Genomic DNA, 24393 nt, shown 5'->3' on the forward strand with positions numbered 1-24393 from the left:
AACTAGAAATATGAACTAGAAATATAAACTCTGTATTTTTGAAGCCACTGCTAGACAAAAATGAGGAAGAAAGTATAGAAGAATATTTTTCAAGATAATTTTTGGAAAGCAAGAAGATTTACCTCTGTGACCTCAAGACATTCTCTTGAAATATCTACACATCTTCCTATATTCTTGGAAAATGATGATACTCACCAGATCTTTCTGTATTAGAGTGAACTATTAGTCAGTCAGTTTTTTTTGAGACTGAAATGTTTTGTTTCATGCATTAAATATTAGAACAGAGAGGATGAGAGCATAATTGGTAGCCTCGAAAAGCTACCTATTGCATTCTCAAAAAACTAATGCGTGTTATCTGTTATTTAAATCTAGCAAACCAGATTTACCTCTGGGATGTTGCTATTCCAAAAATTTAATGTAGACATAAGAAAAATGAAGCCATAATGAGATCATTAAAGCTGACTCATCATAAAACACTGATAAAAATCAAAGAGGAGCTAAATAAATGGAAAGGTAAACTATGTTTTCAGATTATCAGACTCAATATTATTAAGATGACATTTTTTATACCCAATTGATCTATAGTTCAATATAAGTATAATTAAAATCCCAGCAGGATTTTAAGGTAGAAATTAATAAGCTGAAATGTATGTGAAAATGCAAAGGAACTAAAAAAGGCCAAATATTTTGGAAAAAGAACAAAAAGATGGTTCACACTACCAGGTTTCAAGATTTATGATAAAGTTACAACAGTCAAGACAATGTGGTATTGGATAAAGGAAAAATACATAGATTAATGGAGCATAATAGAGTCCAGAAACAAACCCACACATACAGTCCATTGATTTTTGACAAGGTAAAAAGGCAAATAAATGGAGAAAGCATAGTCTTTTCAACAAATGGCCCTGAAATGGTTGAACATACACAAGCAGAAAATGAACCTTAACCCTTATATGGGACTCTGTACAGACATTAACTGCAGATGTAAAATCTGAATCTACAAATTTAGCATTTGTATATCAAATCATCAAACTGTACACCTTAAATATCTACAATTCTTAATTGTCAAATACACCTCAATTAAACAATCACAAAAAGAAAATATATTCTTATTTCTTGTGAGAAAATAATCCTCATGACAAAATTTCTCAGATATAATATCTAAAGCACGATGCATAAAAGAAAAAAATTTATAATTGGTTTTCATCAAAATTAAGAACTTCTAGTTTTTAAAAGACACTGTTCAAAGAATGAAAAGACAGCTCACACCTAGATTGAGAGAAAATATTCACCAATCACACATCTGCCTATGGACTTGTACTCAGAACGTATAAGGAAATTCTGAAAACATAACAAGAAGTAAATGACAGACAAACAATTTGAACAGAGACACCGCCCAAGAAGACATATGGATGGCGAAGAAGCATGTAACCTACTTGTTCAGCATCATTAGTCATGAGGGAAACGTTAATTCAAAACACCCCACGTATAAAACCATTGCACATGTGTCAGAGGGACACGAAAAAAAAAGAAGAAAAAGAAAGACAAGTAAAATACAAATTATTGGTGAAGCCACAGAGTGCCTGGAACTTTCACACATTGCTGCTGAAAATGCAGAATGATAAAGCCACCATGGGAAACTGCGTGGCACTTTCCCATAATATTTTAAAGATATTCTTAACCATATGATCTAGCAACCCTATCCCAGGGCATTCACACAGAAGAACTAAAAAATTAGGTTTGCATAAAAACCTGTCTAAACATGTTTATCTTAGCAGCCTTATTCATAACTGCAAAAAAAAATGTCAACAATCCAAATATTTCTACTTGGGAAATGGATTTTTTTTTAAAGTGGTATATCTATATAATAAAATACTACTGAGCAATAAGAAAGAATGAACTACTGGTACATGCAAAACATTACAGTAAATGAAAAAAAGCCAGATTTAAAATGGTACATATTGTGTGATTTCACTTGCATAATATTCTGTAAAAGACAACACTAAACAGACAGAAACAACAGTTGTTGTAAGGGACTGCAAGGAAGCAGAAGGGTTCGTACAGAGAGGTATGGAATACTGGGGGTTGATGATGGATACGTGACTGTGTACGTTTGTCAAAACTCACAGAATTGTACACTAAAAGGGATGATTTTCACTGCATATAGATCATACCTTAATAAAAAATTAAATAAAAGGATTATTCATTTTTTCAAGTCTTAGCTTTCCTATGAATTTGTTCAAACACACGAACGTAACAAATCTGTTAGGAAAATTCTTCTCTTAAAAACAGAAGCCGTGTTATTAAGATAACTCTTTGAGCACTTCTAGGAGTACAATTCAGGAAGTGCATGCTAGGGCTTTTGGAAAGATTTTAAAAAGGGCTTAATACAAAGTGCAGCAACAGCTAGACTTTGAACATCACCTAAAACAGGATAACGGAGGCACGTGTCCCTACAAATCAACTGATTCTAAATCTTGGAAATTTACTTAGATAATTCATTGACAGCTGTACCACTCTTTCATTCACGGAATATGCATAAATAGATAATCAGCTCAGGCCTGTGAATCCTGCCATTAAAATATATTAAGCGCAGTTCATGAGCCACCCGGTTTCATGCTGGTTTGGAAACAGAAGTTGTGGTACTAGGAGCACAGTATCAAGGTAAGGGTCAGGGAGGGGCAGGAACTGGGCCTGGACGCGAGCTATCTGATGGAGCCCTCTCCTAACCTGGACCCTGCCCTGGCACGGCTCATTGCATACAGAAGGCCAAGTCCAAGGATAGAGGACAAGGTATTCTTCAGCAGAGAAAGGCAACCCTGTGTAACCAAAAAGCTTCATCTCCGCTGGAAAAGTCAGCATTATCCTAGTCTTCTCCCATTTTTACTGGAGTTTTCCAGTCATTTATAAGAATGCAGTTATTTAGAGTCTTCTAAAGACTCATACATTAAAAACCCATACTCTGTGTATATAGAAATATCTCTCATACAGAAGCAGAAATCAAGATCCAGAAATACACTTGCTTCTCATATTAAGAAATCAGGACGTAATATGTTACACAGTCAAGACCTCACTGGAGAAAGAAGAACTCTGAGGGGAAAGAAGTCAAAAGGCACTTCTTTCTAAGCCACACTATTTATAATCCTCTTCAAGAGTTTTGTATGTTGCCTAACCGTGATGACTGAAGTCGCAATCCGCCATCAGCTCTATGTTTAAAGTAAAAACCCCTGGTGGTCTCCTAGCTCACATTCAATTGATGGAACGTTTGTCTTTATAGCTCTTAGAATATTTTTCTACCAAATTCTTTTCCCTGAAGACATTTCCAGCCAAGTGTCAGCCTACACACCGATCAAGGGGGCATAACTTCCTCCACGACATTCCACGATGCTCCTTGGCAGAGGCTCAGACAATAGACGTTTCACGGCACCACCAGCAGGTCAAGCCCTCGGCCCCACACCCCTTGGAGCTACCCACTAAACCTCCTTCAACTGACGCTCGGGGAAGGAGATTCGACAATAGTCAAATTTTATCATAGTTTCAATCAAGTGTCTTCTGGGAAAAAGAAAACAACAGCATTTACTTAGACGGTGAAGGCACAGTTTAGATATTCATCATTCACTCATTAACTCATTCAATTAATATTTATCAAGGACCTAAGAAGAGACTGCCAGCACTATTCCAGGAACTGGAGAAACACAGTCACAGGCCATGACCTCTCACAGGAGAGATGGACAGTAAAGAACACAAAACAAACACACAAAATGGAAAGGGATCAATAGAGAAGATAAACATGACCGTTGAAAGCTTAGCACATCTAACAGCGGTCCAGCCTAAGTTCTCCACCTACGTGCAGCTAGAGGGCTTCATTTTCCCCACTGCCAGTAAAAGCCGCGCGGAGCTAACCACAGAAATTCTGCTTACGCCTCCTGTGATGGCTGTTGAATTCAAATGAGATTCAAATGTGCTGACCTGTCGCACTGTTTACAACACATCACTCCGAGTTATTTTAATCTTTCATCCAGAACCACTAAAAATTCTGCTCTCTCACAGGCTTTCACATTTATCTAGATAATAAATTAGCTGATTTCCACTGTTATTTTCATTGTTTGAATTTAGCCATGTATGTTTGTTCTCCCATTCTCTTGCACTATTCTTCAGTAAATAAGAGAAACCCTAGCAAAAAAAAAAAAAAAGCAAAAACAGCCTGCTAGCCCTACAGCCCCCTGGTCTTACCGTAGTGGAACAGCAGAATTACAAGAGGGCTGAATAACCCAAGCTGATCAATATACACCCTGGTTCTGGCAACATCGAATGACCTGATGCATTCGCCCTCTCCTGCCTACCTCTCCTGAGCCCAGTGCCACAACCCAACCTTATCAAAGACGGGAGGAGAGAGGAAGGCAACCATGCCTTCTTTAAATCAGATCTCGAATTTGTGGCATCTTCTTAAACTAGCACAGAAGTGCTCGCTCTGACCAGGTCAAGTTTATGTGTCATGCTTTCATCACTCTCGAAGCTAGTGTCTCCCATAGAAGTAAGGAAAACAGAAATGAACTGCCCCATTGGCTTGTCAGGTTAGAAAAAAGTAGATTGATTTTATACCTTTGAAATAAGCAGCAGCTGGCTGGAAGCTTCGCCTGCTTTCTCTGGGTCAAATTTCTGTCCTCTTTGGACTCAAAGAGAAGTGTTAGGACAGAGAAACACAGGGCGCAGTTCTATTCATGACGACTGAGCTCTGGGTACCAAGTGTGAACTTGGTGATGCTAGATGATTTGTGTTCATGATCTTATTTAATCCTGAAAACAACTATTATTACTGCTTCTCCTTCCTATCTGCTCACTGAACTGCTCTCACCCTCCTGAATTCTCTGCTTTTTCCCAATCCATGGCTTTCTTTACTTCATGGTTTTATTCAGCTTAGATCCTGTAGTTCATTACTTTAAAACGGCACTTAGTGAGCTATCACCTCCCTTGCTGCTTACCTAGAAGATCCAGTACACAGCACACATTCTACACCTGAGTGGCGGAGTCGGCTGGCGTCCCACAGGGACGCCGTGAATCGCACGCTGTGACTGTCCCATCACCAAACCCAGACGGGAGTATAGCCTTGGCTGGCAGCTGTGGTCCCTTCCTTTCATCAACTCAACTTCTCATCGTCTGACAAACTTCGACCCTTTTCTGTTCTTCTCCAAGATCCAACTCCTAACCCTTCAACTCCTCCTTTCTCCCTTCATCTCAGAAGATGATGCTGCCTTTTACTTTGGCGGAAAAAGCCGAAGTGACCAGATGGAAAAGCCCTCGGGTATCTTCTACCAGAACCATACATCCTACAGCTTCGTGTTTCTCTGCCCCCTGTGACCCCTCCTGTTGCTACAGTGGGATGCCTTTTCTATCCTCTAAGCCCAACGAACCCGCTTCTCTCTTCCTAACATCTGCCCAGTAACTTGCAAGCTTCCAGTTTCCTGCATAGTCAATCAGCCCCTCTCAACCAAATCATGCCCATCAAACCTTAAACAGGCTCATGTCTCTCCCCCCTTAAAAGAGTCCCTTCCCCCATCACCCCCATCCTCTCTTTCCTGTCATAGACAGACTTTTTGCAATTATCGACTCCATATTCAGTATCCATACCCTGGATCCACTTGATACTGGATTCTGACTCCAACTCGATGGAAGCAGCTCTAGCTGGGACACTGTGGGGTGGACGAAGCTGCTCACTTCATAGGGGCAGCAGTGGGGAAGCTGGGCTCTAGAACCCAGGACAGTAATGAGTAAATTAGACAACATTAAAGAAAATTAACCTACATCTTCCCAAATTATAAGATCATTAAACTTTTGACTTAATTTCAGTCTTGGACATTTACCTTATAGTTATATCTACACACCTCAGACTGGCACATGTACTAGGCTACACTTTATTCATAGCAAGTATTTAGAAATAAATATGGTGTCCAGACACAGAGGAATGGACAGACGGACTGTCACATGAATAAAATGGGATACTATGCAGCTGTACAAAGGAATAAAGAAGCTCTCTAATTGTTGATATAAAAAGATTTTAAAGACAAATTAACTTTTTCAAAATAAGGTGACATTGTGTACATTAGTTTGCATAAAAATGAGGGGAAATGAAAGTCCTTGATCTTGTTGCTTATTTTTACATTAAGGACATAAGCTCACACAAATAACCAAAATGATGGCCTCGTGTTGGTGGCTGTTAAGACCAGGGCAGTAGGAGAAAGAATAGAGGTGAGACTCAATAGGCTTCTCTTGATATACTTTTTGATTTTTAAACCATGATATTGTGACAGCTGTTTAAACACTAAATTTTAATTATTGTTCTATAAATTTCCTATGATGACTTTATGAGCAAAATGATTTAGATATGGTGTAATGAATTCCTAAGTTTGTGGTTTGATTTATTATTTATTATTTTCCCTGCCATGACATCATATTCTGTGATTTTTCTAACAGCTTCCTTCTGCAACCAAAATAAAATCAGACTATATCAACCTACAAGGCTCTACCTGGAAAGAAATTTAGCAAAATACATTCAAGAACTTTCCCAGAATGAAAACATGATTTTTCCAATGAAAATGCTCACCGAGTTTTTAGGTAAATGGACCAAAAAACACCCATACCCAGCCACATCACTGTGGGGTTTCAGGTCATGTACCCAGCATTGCAGATTAAATGTCACCTGATTTCTGGACGTCAACACTGAAAACTAGAAGACAATGGAGAAATGCATTCAATATTCTAGGGAAAATAATTTCCAATTTGGAATTCTACAGCCAACTAAACTGTCAATCAAGTGTGAACCAAGAATGAAGCAAAACTAACCTCCCACGTACCCCTTGACCGGAAACTACTGGAAGATACATAATCATCACACTGAGGGAGTAAGCAAAGAAGAGGGAGGCATTGGAGCCCGAAGACAATGGATCCAACAGAGAAGAGAGTGGAGGGGAATCCTTGGGTCGAGTGTGGAAGGAGGTCCGGTCGTAGGTCCAGGGAGCCACCATTCAGACAAGAGCAGGAAAACCACCCAAAGAGCAGCAAAACAGAGATTATCGCCTTCAGGGTACATTAAAAAATTATTCAAAAAGGAAGGCTTAATTTTAGTACAAAACATGGCTCAGATGTGCTATAGTAATATGCACACTGAATACTCATCTAACTAAATATTAAGATCTAGCTGTGCTGGGAGAAATAGGATGAGGCTGTGTATGTGTGAGTGAGAAAGAGTTAAAGCTTCAAAGTCTATAATGGGTTAAGAGTTGGTAAAATCCAAAATCAAAACATCAAGAAATAGAAGGACAGGCATATTACTGAGAAGTGTAATGATAAATTGTCCAGGAAACCACAGGACGACATCTAAGCAGCTGCCTCTGGAGGCAGAAAGCAAGGACAGAGCAGGGAACAGTGATTTTTCCTTCTGGAAACACTGGATGAACAAAGAACATGAGTAATTACAATGAAAATCAGAAGGTAAAGAAGCAAAGGAAGAAAAAGCATATCCTTACCATCGAAACGCGAAGTTGAAAATACGAGTCAACAGTCAAGTCTCTGTCTTTGTTAGAGAGAAAGGAGAAATGTGAAGGCTTATTTCGTTCGCATTCTGAGAACAACACAAGATGAATAAACCATCTGCTAAGATGTACAATTAATATTCCTAAAGGAGGAAGAGCAAGAGTTCCTTCGTTCTTCAGAGCTATTTTCCAATTCATTTTGCATTCTGAGAAACTCCCACTAAAACGAATGGTAGTCATTTGAGTGTAAGTAAAGGATTATATATTCTTCCACAAGCCAGGAAGTACATTGTGAAAACAACGTGAGAAGAGATTCTTGCTGAATGAAAAATAATTCTTAATGGCCACATAACATTATTAAAAATGAAATGACATTAATCATCTCACTATTTCGCATCATTTTCACTGCCTTTGAGGACATTTTCAAAAATTCCTTGAGTTCACAAGCATTCATGTGCAACCAAAATTTAATTTTACTGGTAGGACATATTAGCATTATTTCATCTACTTACATGTTATTAATCATCAGGAAAATCTTACCATCATTAGGTTTATTTAAATCATGAAAAAGAAAAAAAAACCTCAAGATTTTAGCTATAATACTGTAGTATGATTTGATTTTTAAAATTACTACTAACTTTCTTGACTTTTGTGCTCAATGATGGAACAAAAGGACCTCATTTATTTTGAAGAAGAAAGAATTTCTTCTAAATTAATGTGCCTTTTGTTTTTTTGTTTGGGTCCTACTTTACAATAATGGAGGATTATTTATTATTAAAATAAGGGCATTTTATTTTCACTTATAAACACTTGGAAAATACAGAAATATTACAAGGGAAAAATCCCCTGTGCTCTCTCCTGCTGCTCTGAACACTGATGTCACAGGTTGACATGACGGAATCTCTATTAGCCTAACAATTCCCTGAGATGCTGTTTGAAACAAGAGTTCACTGCGAAGGCAGAAAAGTAGTATAAATAAATCTTTTTTTTTTTTTGTATTAAGACACTGATATTTCAGGGATATTGGCAAATACTCCTGCAAACCCTAGCCCCATCAAGCCCTCCAAAAGTCAAAAATAGAAGGAAGAAAGGAGGAAGGGAGGGAGGCCAGCCAGCCTGAACCAATTTGCTTGGTAAGATAAGCACTTGATGCTAACCTAACAGGGCCACACACGCATCAGAATGCTTAGGAAAAGACAATCAATCCTAGTTTCAGTGCTACAGAAATAAACCCAAACCCAAACCTCTGAGAGAACGTAGCTGATTCTACTGAAGCTATTAATAATTATAATAATTAGAGCCATCACTGGTGGGGAGAGTCTTTTCTGCCAAATCCAGCTCTAAGCATTCTGCTCATGTCAACATTTTTTTAAGATGATGATTTATTTTTTTATTTTAATTGAAGTATAGTCAGTTACAATATGTCAATTTCTGGTGTGCAGCATCATGTTTCAGTCATTTTTAATTTGCACACGTCTACGAGGCAGGTACTGCGAGTCTCCCCACTTCACAGGTAACACTGAGACACAGGGTGGCATATGCCTTTGCCAAGGTCACACCACTGGTAAATAAGAGAGCCGGGGTTCAAGGCTAAGAAGCCTGACTCCAGGAAACGTGCTTCCATCCACAGCTGTGCTGCCTTGTCAGTAACTGGAGGTATTCACTTCTTCGTGTGAGAAAACGGCACATTCATGGGGTCAACTACAACACAGATCCAGCTCAGACATCGAGGACAGCTTATAGGTTACCCAATTCCATTGCTTATGTGTTCTTCCAGAGCTGATGTCCGTGGGTTGCTGGCGGGTTCCCCTGCCAGAGAGCAGACTGGTTTCTGGAGGAAAAGCAGTGAGAGGCAGAGGCTGAACCAGATGGAGGAAAAGGCAAGGGTCTGCTTTGCTCCTGTCCCGCCATCCTCCCTTCTGGGAGACAGGAAAGGACGGAGGTAAGTCCTAACTTTGAATCCCAGATGGGCTACGGGGCCACTTATTTTATAAATAAAGAAGCAGAGGCGCTATGACACTACTTCACCTTGGTCTCTTCATTTGTAGGAGAGTAATTACAAAGCCCACCCAGAGGTCTGCTGTGGCACTGAATCAAGGCCTGCAGGAGGCGCTTATCACAATCATCAGCCACATGGTGGTGAATACGCTGCCAGCAGGGACCATCCCACCCAAACCGGCTGCATGAAAGGGGCTTCACTGACTCTTATAACTGCGACCTTGAGCAGGCGCTGACACAGAGTCATCGTAGTCTCTCCCTCTCTAACAACTCTGCTTCCTTCAGAAGCATCTCATTCCCAGTCAGGATCAAGCCTCCTAGAGGCAAAATGGACCACATTTGTCCAAGCCTCCTTGTGAGGTGCTCAAGGGAAAGCCCTGAGAGTGCCTCTGATCCAGGCAGACGGGTCCGGTTTGTGTGATACGCTTATTCCTGCCGTGTGCGGGAAGGAACTGGCCCATCGCAGACGACACACCGACCTTGAGGACAAAATCGGGATCAGCCTCACCTGAAATACATAGGAAAGTAAGAAAGGGATGGCGATATAAAGAGGGAGAAAAGGAGGTGGATGGATGCTGCATGAAAAGGACAGCCCGGAAAGCAGACGCTTGCTTTACGAGCCACAAGCACACATGGAGGCGTGCCGGGGGTGGCCCCCTCCTCCCGTCAAGGTGGGTGGGTGTTCATCATCAGATGACCGAGCACTGCCCAGGTGGGATGAATGTAAGCAGTGATGGGATTTACAGAAATGTAATTTTATCATATGAAAATACTTCATCTTGACCAGGTCTAAACAGTCCAAACATTTTAGGAGTAACCATATGTATTTCCATGCTTAAAAAATTAAAATTCTTGGAAATAAAGTATGTGTATAGTTTGGACATTTCATCACTAAACACCACGGCCCTCAGTTAATTTGGGAGTAGTACCCCTCCTGCTTTATAATGAGTTTTTTTTTTTTTTTTTTAAAAACTACCTTCCTCCTAATCATATTTTAATGAGCCAAGCAGCTTAAGAATGTACCAAAAAGTCAACAATGTACCAGGGTTCTCTGAGTGGCTAAACATAACATACTGAAGCATTTCCAAAAACTATACTGTGTTGAATACAGAAAAGTGTTAAGAACCACTGATAAATAAATATGTTTTCATTTTCCAAATGTAGGGTTTGGCAAACTACCCTCTGCAAACCAATTCAGTTCTGCCACCTGTTTTTGTAAATAAAGTTTTATTGGAACACACACCTGTTCATTTATGAATTTCCCATGCCTGTTTTTACAAATAGCAGAATGTGATGGTTGAGGCAGTTATCATATCATCCACAAGCCTAAAATATTTACTGTCTGTCTCTTTACGGAAAAAAAAAAAGTTTGCTCATTCTTTGTATCAATGACATTGGCAAACTGTATCTATGTCTCCAGGTCAAAAAATATCAGACCTTGTAATACCGAGAAGCAAGATGCTTTTTCCTGACTCCACAGTGTTACAGCAGCCATCCCTACAAGCCATCTCTGGCATCTGTGGTTTTAAATGATTTTGTGTTTGTTTTGCTAAATCATGAAATGTGCATTGCGATTTTCAAACTGCTCAGGGCCTTCTCCAGGGCCAGAGATCATTTGTAAGCTAACAGTGAAGATGCTCGGTGGTGAAATGTAACAGTGATATTTGAGGACAGAACGCCAGGAAACACCAACAAGATGTTCTGATGAACATCTAATAGCATCTCCTCCTGGCCATCCAGTTGTCCATGCTTTGTTGCTAATGTGTTTCTATCTGCACAGAGGGGTGTGTGTTTGTGTGTGTGTGTGTTGGGAAGGTTCAGGAAAGGAAGAACTATTCTGAGCCCACCTCTTGCAGAATGACCATGCTAAGTTCAAACTTTTACCTTCTTTCTTCCCTTTTATGGGTCCCGACTGGGATCTTAACTCTAGAACCCTCTTCTGACTCTTGCACATGTGCTGTATTCATTCACATAATGATCACGCCTTTCTTCCTGAAATACAGTTGTTTTTTTTCCCATTTCCCTTAGATCATTTCCAACAATGCACAGCATGCTGTTTCGTCTCCCTCCAGTTTACACTCATTTCTTTCATTATCTTTACAATAACCCCTGTTGAAAGACCTTTCTATATTTGCCCTCTTCAATTACTCTCTTCCATTCTCTCTTGAATCCATTGCAATCAGTCTTTTTGGCCCTTGATCCCCACTCCATGGAAGCTGCTCTTATCAAGTTACTAGGAGTCACTGCCAAATTTTACATTCAGTTCTCAATTCAACCTTTCAGCGAAATTTATGGATGTCTATCAATACCTTCTCTTTCTAACACTTTCTTCCCGATTTCTGGGTTACCAGTGTCTTCTGGTTTTCTTCCCAACTCCTTGGATACTTCTTCTTAATCCCTCTGATTGGTCCAGCCTCATTTCTCTGACCTCCAAACATGAGAGCAACTCCATGTTTACTCAGCAGACCTCTTCTTTTGTTGGACCTCTCATCATCTTCTGCACTCACTTTCTAGGTGAACCAGTCCAGTCTCGTGATTTTAAATACTACTGTTACCCTAATTAAATACCGCTGTTGCCCTAATACTGCTGTTGCCCTAAGTAAACACTGCTGTTACCAGTTGTTAGTTTCCAGCTGGCATGGCCAACAGTACGCCCTGCTTGTCTTGCCTCAAGACCACGCCAGCTCCCCTTCCATCTGTCATAACCTGTATGTCTCTAGAAACCTAGTTTGTCTGGACTGTCGGTAGATCAGCACATCAGTCCACCACAACCACAGTGTCGTGCTGATTGGACCCGGAGGTTCACAGGAAGTAGCAGGAAGCTTAAATGCCTTACTAAGACATGTGAATGCTGAGGGGAGGCAAAAAACAGGGACATTCAGAGGCCCATACCTCTGGGAGGTTTCTGGGACTCCAGTGCAAGATGAGGTACTTCCTCCAAAGTAAAAGATAGATCATGGCCATTTGCACTTTCTGGAATTAAGAACGAGGCAGAAAGCTAGTTTGGCATCTTCAGATTTTTGAGGCAAAATATGTTACATTTTGGTGCACTGTTCCGAACTATTTAAAGGGTAATTTTAAGATTTCTGATTTCCGGGGGGGGGGGGCGGGGGCGCGGAGAAAGAGAAGATTCTGATGCAGATGCAGTTGGCAGTGAACGCTGCTCTCATTGAATGAAGCCTTACGACCCAGCAGGTCCGGGGGACTGAAAGTGTGTGTGGTCAAGACGTGTGTCTCGGGGACCTGCTGGTAACCTTCAGTGGGACAGACACAGTGCAGACCTGTAAGGAACCGCATGACTTCACTCAAGTGACTCTACCTCTTTGTGCTTCGTCTTTTTGTGCTTTTAATAAAATTGGGACAGTGCTAGTGTTTCCACTCAGATTTGCTGCCAAACACCCTGAACTACGATCCTTAACATGCTTAGAACAAAACCTGGCACTCAATCCGCATTACCTAAACTACCTAAATGTATTTAGGCACGCCCCAAGGCCATTCATTCACCCAGCCACGTCTGTATCATCGCAGTGAAGCCTTCTTTTCGTCATACAAGTTTCCTTCTCTTTGTCACTGGTATGAGGATTCCTACTTGAGGGAGAACCACCTTTGCGGAGAAAATCTCTGTTAAAAATTTTTTATTTTTTTAAATTTTTTTTGTTGTTGTTTTGAGGGGATAATTAGGTTTATTTATTTTTTTTAATTAATTGAACCCAGGACCTCGTGCGTGCTAAGCAGGTGCTCTGCCACTGAGCGACACCCTCCCCTCCGTGGTTCCACGTGCATACCTGTTTTCTATCAGCTATGATGTCGTATTGAATACTTCTATTTATTTGTAAATATATTTTTCTCCCCTACTAGAATGTGAAATCCTAGCAGTGGGGGGTTGTGTTTATTTTTATCCATATCTAGTACCTCGCAAAAAATGCAAGTACTTATTGAACGAATGAGATAAAATAATGCTTCGATATCCACTTTTGAACTCATACTCATGGTGAGTGAAGATACTGAGAGAAGAAAAACTGCCGCTATTCCATCACGCGCCTGTTGTGAGGACCATCACAGCTTAGCTACACGTTACAGTCTGTCCCACAAAACTGCCGATGGCTAAGCGCTTTTTAAAAGGCAGGCTTATTTTAGTGACAAGGGCACAGAATTTACACAAAATATCTCCTACTTATGCAGGTATAATGACACCTTTCATTGCACTGATCAATGGAAGCAGGTTAAATACCTTAGCACCCCAAATGGGGAAATCGTTAGTGTCTGTACTGTATCACCCCCTACCTAGAGCATGACTTTTCTCCTTCCAAAAGCTTTCAGGTTCTCTTTATTTATTCAGTTTTTTAAGATCAGTGGAATCTTGTGGGAAGGGTATGGCTCAGTGGTACAGTGCGTGTATGCTAAGCATGAGGTCCTGGGTCCAATCCCTAGTATGCCCATTAAAAAAAATTAATGGAATCTTGCTTAAAAAAAATACAGGAACATATGTTAGTCATCAGGTGTGAGGAAGATAGTGGGAGATATTCTGGGAAACACTTGAAGGATGTGCAGGTAATAAGAACAACAATCCTTCAGCAACCTTGACAGTGTTACCCTTAGTTCAAGGAATTAGGACATTTGGAGAGATTGGAGTTTGGTGAATGACTTGTGTTTCCAACTTATGTAATCCTCATGTATAATTGTGTGTGTGTGTGTGTGTGTGTGGATTAATCTGTTACTTTACATGTGGGTGGGAGGCATGCTCTTAAGAAAGAAAACAATGAAAAGTATAAAACCAAATTCCAGAGCTTTGAACACTTTCATGAATGAAGCTGGATTTCTTTCGCCTTCCTCTACCCCTGTCTCTGCCAGCTCCAAGTGAAATCAATGCAGGCTGCTAATTCAATAATTATCAAATGCATTAAACATGACTTTTTTCATTATTCTCATTTTGAAGTGTTGCATTTTGGTTTTCGAGTTTTAATATTCTTTACATAGGGAGTCCATTTGGGGCTTTTGATTTTAAAACCTGATAGAATTCATCTGTGGCAGAGTACATGCAAATAAAATTCAGCCCAACTCAGAAAGGGCAGCATGTGAGGCCTCATGAGCAACTTGTGGTGGGAAAAGAAAGCCCCAGTGTCTTATGCACAAAAGGATCTCATTACCTGCTATTGCTGGATGGCATTTCTTAGCAAAACTGTTTTGTTCCTTTTAAAGTAAGCAGAAGTACCTCAAATCCAAAATTTTAAGATGATGGAGAATGAGACTGAGGCGTACACACAGCAGATAGTTGGGAGATTTAGGTAAAGACAAAGGAGGTGGACAAAGTTGCATGAAGAATACAGACACCCAATCAGTCAGCCTATAATGATCTAGCTTTAAACAGCACAGACTTCCATGTCTAACACCTACTTGTAAGCAGCCATTCTGGTCCTCTTCAGAGTGTTCCTCTCTGTCTTCCTCAGACCTTAATCAGAAGGATGAGATCACTAGGCAACATTTAACCTGATTTTTGCTTTACTGAATGTACACAATGCCTCACCTACCTGTTGATTCCCTTCCTGGATTAAAAGGAGTAAGAATGCAGAACTAGTTAAAGCATGACTGACTCCCTAAGCAAATTTGCAGGCAGACCACACAAGCAAGATAGCATCCAAAGACGAGGAGAAGTCAGCAGGTCTGCACGCAGTGGGAAAACGATGATGAATCTGACCTCCTCCCTTAATGATTCTGAGATGTTTTCCCATTTTTTTCCCCATTAAAAATTGTCATGGCTGAGCAGACTCTTTGGAGTTGGTCTCTGGACATGAGTCCACCTTCTCCCCAGATGGTTGGCTTTTCTGAATAAAGCAACTTTCCTTTCCACTGACCTTGCCTCCCAATTATTGACTTTTGAGCAGCGAGCAGCTGGACCTGAGTTTAATAACATGCTCACCACTGCCACTGAATTACAGCACTTCTAAAGTCAGTTTTAAAATTCTCACTGACTCCATAGAGCCTGCCCCAATCACCTATCAGCTGTATTTGGACTCGCTAAAGATTTGCAAGGAATTTCTGGGACAGGGAGCAGGTGGAAGGCAGCATGAACAGGAGCGGGAGTGGTGGCAAGTCGGGCATGAGGGGTTGGTAGAGCAGGGTCAGAAAGTACAAGGTGGGGGAGCTGGAGGAGACAGCCCACGCTGTGCTAAGAGTGCATCTGGGATGCAGTGGCACCAGGAAGAAACGAGTCTAACTAAAAGCCACATACAAATTCAGATTCTCTACTTGCTTAGCTTCCTTTGGTAGATACACTACTACCAAATTAGAGCTACTAATTCATTTGATGTGTGAAGCCCCACAATTTTTTAACAGCTCTGTGCTTAAAGCAATGCCAAAACCCAAAAGGATTAGATTATCATGTAGGATCTTAATCTGATGAATTACTTTAATCTTAATTATGTTTGTCCAACAGTGATTCAAAGAATTAGAAGAGGGCCTTTACAATGCCCTGATTAATAAGAGGTTTGTCCTGGTTTTCCAGTGCAGCTGAATTCTTCTCATGACACAGGGTACTGAGGAAAGCATAGCATCGGATGCTCCCTTTAATACACGTCTCCTGACACTGAGTCAGTTTCTAGTCTTTAAACCTAGGTTTCCTCATCTATAAAATCCTGATAACCTCACAGGCAATTAATGTGAATGAAATGAAGCAATGTTGAAAGAGTTTTGTTCACCGTCAAACATAATTAGCACCCAATGAATGTTAGCTGTTACTGATACTATTATCATAAGGTTCATCTCAGACATGTGTCCAAGGAGAAAGTGCTCCTGTTTGGAAATATACAGTATAAGAAAGAGAAGATCTGCTCAAATGCCATGCCTCAGAAGACAGAATTACTCCTACAAAAAAAAAAAAAAAAAAAAAGACAAAACAAAACAAAAAATATGAACTACTATTTACTTAATTCCTTTTCCCCAAATCCTGGGTCATCTAAGGTAAGTCTATGAAGCCTTCTGTTTCAGTGTATCTATCACATTAAAGATGGTAACACTGTGTACGTCATAGTATTGCTTTGATAATTATGGACTAATAAGTTTAAATGGGTTACAAAATACCAAGTATTTATACCAGACTAAATGATACTGAGCTAGAAACATATTTAGCAACTATAAACAGCTTAGATAAAATAAAGAATTATTTAAATCTTCTTTGCTATTCTGCTACAGATTTTAAGATTACAGCCTACTTATTTTGATTAATTTTATTATCTCTATCTAAACATGATAAACAGATAAAATAATACGCTTTTGAATCTTAAGCTGACACTAACAAAATTTGTGGGAAAAAAACTACAATACATGCCAAGCACCTGCTTTAATATAATGGGCTTTCATGTGATTTTTTCATAGATTCGTCTGGCTTCCTGTGGCTCTTGGGGAATTGTTCTTAACACAAGAACATAAATTCTAATGTTTGTTAACAACAGATACTACTACTGTGCATTTCTTGGTGAAATACATACAAATAAAAAGAATTTTTAAGGCATAGCCATAGTTTTCTTTAAGTGTGATTTTCAGGAAAAGCTAATACCTACCCTCTCTCACCATCAAAGAAAAAGAAGTCCAAGGGAACCAAAGGGAAATCCATTTTTCAGCCTCAAACGAGGGAGACACCACCTGTGCTAAGTCATAAAACAAATGTGCGGAGAGTTTATATCAATATACACGTGGGAAGGAGGTTATTCACTCTGTGGAGGAAAAATCCTCGTTATATTGAATCACGTGAATTTCATGGGCACATAGACTCCTAGACCATTTTTATGCTTAAAGAAAACACTCAAAATTTTCCTCTTAAAGAAACATACTGAATCCACTGTCAATTAAAGCTCCTCAAACAGATCCACGCTCAAGAACTTCCTTATCTCTACCCAAAATGTTCAGGACGTAAATTCTGAAGGGAATGATTAGAAAATGAGTCATTCAGGCATTCACACCTTTTCTTGCTCTTTCTCTCCAGCGATCTCTCACATTCGTCTTTTTGCACATTAACTGATTGTGCCTGTGAACTCTCAAAAGTCTAACCCTAGATTAGCAAAGTTAAAAAAAAAACAAAAAAACACTGAAGTAAGAAGGTATTCTAGAGGGAGTAACTGTTGCTGTCTTTTAAGCAGGTTATTAATATACTTTTGTCCTAATAAATAGATTTGGGTATCCAAGTTAATACTCAAGTAACAAAATCATTTGTATTTTTGAGTTTGGAATGAGACTTGTCTTGAACCCATCTAAAGGAATTTATGCCTGGAAGTGATAAAGGACCTTCATTATAACTCCATCTCATAGCAGGAGATTCAAGGCCAGCTTCCTTCCAAAGTCACAGATTCTATCTCTGTGAAACACTGAAGTTGTGCTAGAAAAAGAAAACAAGAGAAGACTTCCTGAAAAGCAACTGCAATCAAATTCAAAACAATTTGCTATAGATGCTTGAAGATGAAGAGGATGACTCTACAATTAACAAGCACTTAACCTGAAGTTTTCCCGTTTACAGAAATTTTTATAATCAATGTTGTCATGTGTGGTGCTAGCTTAATTAGGAGTTTTGTTGCCTTAGCGAGGGCAAAAATAGGTCTCTAACTCGAAAGGAGCACTTCCTAGAACTGAAACATGTCTCTAACCGATTTAATGAATAGCGAACTTTCCAAGTTATGCCCAACAATAGAAAGAGCCTGTCTTGTATAAACAGGGTAAGAGAAAAATGCAAAGACAGAGGCACAAAAGAAAACTGTGAATTTTGGAGGGTTTTTTTTTTTTTTAATGAAACATGGGCTAAATACATTTCAAGAATTCAAATGGGCTGCGCTATCAGAATCTGCATAAATGAATTCCACACCCGTGGCCTACACTGTATTCATCAACGCTGCTCCATGCTGAGATAAGTCTGTAAAATACAATCCCTCCTTGCATTTAAAACTTCACTCCATCTGAATGACTTTCGATTTCTCTACCAGTCTCTCTGAATACTTTAATATTCATTTCCATTGTGTCAATGAAAAGCCAGCTTGTCATTCGGTTTCCATGCAAGATTCATAAAGTTTTCTGCCTGAAATAACATCACTTCTGAACTTCTCTTCCTCATGCATGGGTGGCTCCGGCTGAATTATCAGGCATCCTTTACCGTCCTGTTTACGATCTTCTGATGGGAGCTTTCTCTGTCTACCTTGACAGTCAGAAAGTTACACAAACCATCTCAGGGAACACCGCACTGTTCACTCGAGGCTCGGGCAGCAGTTGCACACTGAATCCCCCCTGGGTAGCAGTTACATGCTGCATCCTTTCTGTGCTGGCCACTGAGGATACGGCACTCAACACACCGACTCCGTGGTACCTTCCCTCCAGGACTATATACTGTAATGGGGTCGGGGAGGGGTGGCAGATGGATAATAGGCCACTGGGACAGCAGGTGGAATCTGATTTGTCCAAGGCAGTGTAAATCGAGTTTCTCCTTTTCATCCCCAAAACACAAGATCACTTTCACCGCCTACAGACATCATTCTAGTTGTTATAAGAACCAACCGTGAAAGATGAGGATTTTGTCTTCCATGATGTGAATGCCCATGAAATGACACTGGTTTTCAGAATGTTTTTTTTTTAATTCATTTCTTCAACGTTGTATTTTAATAGGGTTAGGGGTAATGGAACTTCTAAGGGAAGGAATGGCATTTCTCTCTGAGGCTCTCTCCTTATTAGAGCAGTTCATGTTTGTCATGGCTCTAGATATGTGATCATACCACCTTCTCAACACGCCGCACGTCTGGCACTGCTGTCCGCTGGCCGGCTGAAGAAACGAAACTTCTCTGCCACGTCTTCCAGAAGGGTAAGCTCCCTGAGAACAGAGCGAACATTTTCTCCACAGAGGTCGGTCCATTGCTTGACATGGAGAAGACATTCAAAACACTAGAGAAATTGTAGAAGCACAGAACTTGGAAAGAGACATGGAAACAGCTCTCATCCAGCGCTCTCATGTTACAGATACAGCTGGGGCCTGAGAGAACCATGATGCATAAGGAAACAGGCCTTTGCCTTGCTGTTCTTTTTATTTTTTCATGACCTCTCCCCCAACACACAGCGAACTCTTAACTTTCCAAGATGCCACTAAAGTACCCTTTCTTCTGTACAGTCATCCCCAGGAGAGAGCAAAGGCTGTCAGTCAGACTCAGTGCCACTGGGGCCCTTTCCACAGGCTTTGTATGACCCTTGTCTTGTCATTCTAATGACCTGTATGTGTCTCCTACTCCCTTAGACTATGAACTCCTTAAGTGATTGCACTTTATTCATCTCTGCAGTCCAAGCATCTAGGTCAACGTGTGGCACACAGCAGATCTCAATAAATATTTGTCAAAAGAATGGATACATGAATGAATGCATATATAAGGCATTTTCAGTTGGAAACAACCTGTGTTTTAAAAGAATACTGTAAGGACTTTGTGATTTGAAATGCATTTCCCCCTAAAATAAATTCATGCAATGGTATAATATATGATCGCAAGCCTGTGGCAATGTTTTCATATGAAAGAGGATGATGAAGTCAGGGAGGACTTCCTGGAGGAAGTGACATCTCTGTTGAGTTTACAATTAAGAGAATCTTCAGTGACTCCTTTGTTCCCAGAAGAGAAGCATCATTTGATTCAGAGTCTTCAAGTTTACCAAGTCCAAGGAAATAATAAGAATATATTAGCCTGGAAGAAGGGAACAGTCTCCCAGTGGGACCCGGAAGACCAGAGGAGCAGGGACAGTGACCGAGGAGGGAAGGTGAGACCTCCTGTGGGATGCAGGGATGCGTGAATGAAGGCATAAACCAACAATTTTGCCTATGCCTAAAACTGCTTCCTTGATCCTACGACAATTATTGGGAAGCTTTGAATAAAGCAAAATAAGAGAGAGCTTAGAAGTTAGGATGGTCCAGACACAATAGAGAGCTCAGAATATACAGGGATTTTACAAAGACAATCAGAGGAACTTAATCGTCAAGATGCTAGACTGAATCCGAAAAACTGGATTCCAATGATGCTAACATTTTTCTATAAACACAACACTAAAGATTTACTATGTGTTTTCTCCTATGTTATCATATTTTGCAGAAAAGAATACCAAGTCGAAATTCACTAATGATCTGCCCAGAGTAAGGAAACAAGTAAACGGTGGTCCAGATACAAATTTAGGGCTCATGAAACAGCGTCAACCTTACAAGAGGCAACAAGAAAGTTAGATAGTAAAGAGGAAACAGGAATGTGTCACTAGAGATGTCCTGGGCTAAATGCCATGAGTTTCTTGTAAAAAAAAAAATACCACTCAGCTGCTTCATTCAGTCACGTGGAGCATTTATATCTGTTGAATATCCCCTGAAAACAATTACAGAATTCTCCCTCTCCTTCAAAGAAAAAAATAATTTAAAAACGTTTTAAATGAAATTTAAACGTTAAATTTAATATTATGCATTAGTAGAATAAGGAAGAAAAGAAAAAGTAAGTCAGTCTCTGTTTGAGACTTTCTACCCTGAGGTGCAGACATCATATGACAATTTCAAAGTCTACCAACTTGGTTTCCAAAGTAGAAGTTTCCACACAGAGCAACACACCGCAGGGCCCTTGTTCTCCGTCACCTCACATCTTTTCTGGAAGATAAATCAGTGCACACCTCCTCCACATACACGTCTCAGTGTTGAATTACTTTTGTTTCCCAGGATTCAAGAGTAAGCTTGCACCGGTCCTTAGGCAGACAAAAGATGTCATCAGCATAAAATAAAACGAAAGAGAAAGGGAGGCACTGAAAGAAAAACTGAATAATAGGTTTAGAATAGGACTCCATGCGCTCTTTCATCCTGTGCTGGTTGAGGATTCCCAGCAGTCTAGATTTTGAGGGAAACCTAGACTCTTGGTGATTTAACCTATTAATCTAGGCTTCAGAACAAAGAGCTAAACTTAAGGAAAGTTAGATGCCAAGAAAGTAAAATGAAAGCGGGGGCACTTTGAACAAATATAAACTCTAAAAATAGCAGGCTAGATGGCAGTTAAAAAAAAGTAGGGGTTACCAAAAGGTGAGTCAGTTAAATTTGGAATAAGATCACCATACATTTTAGACAAGGAAAGTATTCGTGTATTTGTGAGCCATATTTCTGCATAAAATAATTTGCATTGAGCTCCACAAGTTTCCTTACATCACAATCATTTCATTATTTACAGTGATTAAATTTAACGAAAATGCTTCATGTAAGAGCAAAGCCTATTCATTACAGCGACTGTTCTAGATAAAAAGTACTATAAATGGCTCTTTGTTACACATGCATTGGCTTGGGAACCGTCTCAGTGATTTCGAGTTGTCAGAAATTTTAAGAGTAGTGCCCACTGTTTTCCATCATTTCATGCACGTACTGGAAAAAAAAAGTTCTCAGGATTGACTAAGATCTTGGTGGAAAGCAGGGTTACACTGTGGCTGGAAGTGTGGCTCCGGAGTCCCACTCAGCTGTCAGCCTTTTGGATTGCTGACTCTTCCCCTTCATTCAGGTTTCAGAATTTTATCTCAAGAGAGATTCTCTCTCATCACGCTCCCTAGAAGGGCTCCCTTCCTTCCACTCTCCGTCCATGTGCGACTGTTGATTTCTCTACTGCCCTCCTCACTACCTGTAATTCTGACCATGTGTCCGTGTACCTGGCTGTTGCCTGTCATGCTGAACCAGAATGGACACTCCAGACATGTGGGGACCTCGTCTGTCTTGGCTAATTTTGAAGCACCTTTGGCAGAGACTGGCTTTGTGCTCAGTAACATCTTTTCTTTTTTCCCAGAAACATGGCCACATTCCCCAGCTTTCCTTGCAACCGGCGTGACCACAAGGCTGAGTGCCAGCAAACAGAATGGAATGGCGGTGGCAGGTGCCCCTTCAAGGCTGGACCACAGTGACCCCCCAACTGCCATTCCCCATTCTCTCCTTCCCTCTTGGCGAGTTGGATGAGGAGAGCCCTGGAGATGACTCCAAGGCTCTGGAGGATGCAAAATTGTTAGGGATTACAAAACAAGCACCCTCATCGCTGTGTGGAAAACCTTCACCCAGAAGAGAAATGTTTCTCTTGTGTCTAACTTTTGAGATGTGAGGGTTTTGTACGGCAAATAGCCGTATAGAAACCTGAACAAGTATATTCTATATGACCCAGAAAAGGGCTGGCATGGTAGGTGATACGGGCTGAACGTTTATGTCCCCTCAAAAATTCATAGGTTCAATCTCTAGCCCTTCAATGTGATGGCATCTGGAGATGGGGGTGTATGAAAGAAATCAGGTAATTCGGTCATGGTGGCGTGTCTTTGTGATGGGACTGATACGCTTATAATAAAAGAAAGATCTGTTTCTGTCTCTGTCTCTTTCTGTGTGTCTGTCTCTGTCTGTCTCTCTGTCTCTCTCTCTCTCTCTCTCTCTCACATTAAGGCCATGTGAACACACAGAAGAAGTCAGCCCTCTGCAAGCTAAGCAGACGGATCCCACCAGAATTCAACCCTGCTGGTACCCTGATCTCAGACTTCCAGACTCCTGAGCTGTGAGAACGAAACGTTTGTGGTTCAGACCACCAGGTCTGCGGCATTCTGTTATAGCAGCCGGAGCCGGCTAAGACGGTAGGAACACAGTAAGTGTTTAACAAGCATGGGTTAAACAAGCACAGTAATTAAACTAGTGGCGTTATGCGCCAGCCCCTCTCAGGTCCCTGTGCCTAACCCTGTTGTCTCCAAGTGGGTTGAGGAAGGAATCATTCTGCGGTAAGAAATTCCATTCAGACGATGCTGGAAGCTCTCCGAGGTGTATGCAGTGTTAGAGGCTCAGGCAGCTGCACCTCCTGGGCTTAGAGGTTTAGTGGATATTAACATAAAAGGGAAAATGAAAGAGATCTGGGTGCACAGGGCTGCTCATCCCCTGCCCGGACATTTCCTGTTTGGTGTCATAAAGGGAATATGAAGGCCCCATAAAAAGCTAAATGAATTGTGCCGTAAATGTTAACGGCCCTGACAGCAGTGTGGAGGGCTGCTCCAGTGCGGTGCTGCCGTGGGCGCATCCCTGCGAGGACCGGGCGCATCGCTGCGAGAACCGGGCGCATCCCTGCGAGAACCGGGCGCATCGCTGCGAGAACCGGGCGCATCGCTGCGAGGACCGGGCGCATCGCTGCGAGGACCGGGCGCATCTCTGCAGAGCCACATCAGGGCCAAGACCAGACATGAAGCGCGGCTCCGCCCCTCACCGAGGCTACACTCCCATGCACGTCGCCAGCAAAAAGCTTTGCCAACTAAAGTTATATTTGCTTAAACAAGTTACAGCTCCCCATCCCGAAGAGGCTGCTTCCTGGACTATTCCTACACATTTTGATTATGCAATCCCAAAATAAGAGTTACTAGCCTTCAGTCTACTACCTTCCAAAATGAACCTGAGGTCCGAATGTGGGATCACACCAAGCCAATCACGCTCACCCTCAGGCTTTGACAGCAAACACATTCTGGGAGATGTGAGAAATGCATCATCTCAATTTAAGAAGCAGAAGGTTGTGAGCTTCAGATCTATATTATCATATATGCCAACTATCAATCCAGGAGCACATACACATAAAAAAAATCAGTTACATTTTCTTAAATGTTTTACCAGCGTGGTTTGGGGTGAAATTTGTTGAGTCCCTATTTTTTCCTTCTTTTCTGCAGATGCCTTTAAGAACTTTCATTACTGGTGTTGCCATGAGAACCAAAAGAATCCTAGTCATTGCTGTCACTGGAGCACGCTTCTGCCAGATTAAGTACCGGCATCCAGGCTGCTCAGAATTGGTGAATTGGCTGCACTGCCTCTGCTCAGAATGGCGGCCAAGTATACTGGCTTGTGAAAGCTC

At 40.9% G+C, this 24393-nt stretch overlaps 1 protein-coding gene across 1 annotated transcript in view; it reads right to left on the reverse strand.

The window, feature by feature from the left end:
* Positions 1–8434: 8434 nt before the first annotated feature.
* LOC116657038 (formin-like protein 5) overlaps positions 8435–24393 on the reverse strand; it is a 463369-nt gene continuing 447410 nt past the window's right edge. The window contains exon 7 of the mRNA XM_032458015.1: positions 8435–9359. Coding sequence (XP_032313906.1) covers positions 9273–9359 — 87 coding nt within the window. The 3' untranslated portion in view covers positions 8435–9272. The remainder of the gene's footprint in view (positions 9360–24393) is intronic.

Source organism: Camelus ferus, chromosome 17, assembly GCF_009834535.1.
Source record: "Camelus ferus isolate YT-003-E chromosome 17, BCGSAC_Cfer_1.0, whole genome shotgun sequence".
Taxonomy (NCBI): domain Eukaryota; kingdom Metazoa; phylum Chordata; class Mammalia; order Artiodactyla; family Camelidae; genus Camelus; species Camelus ferus.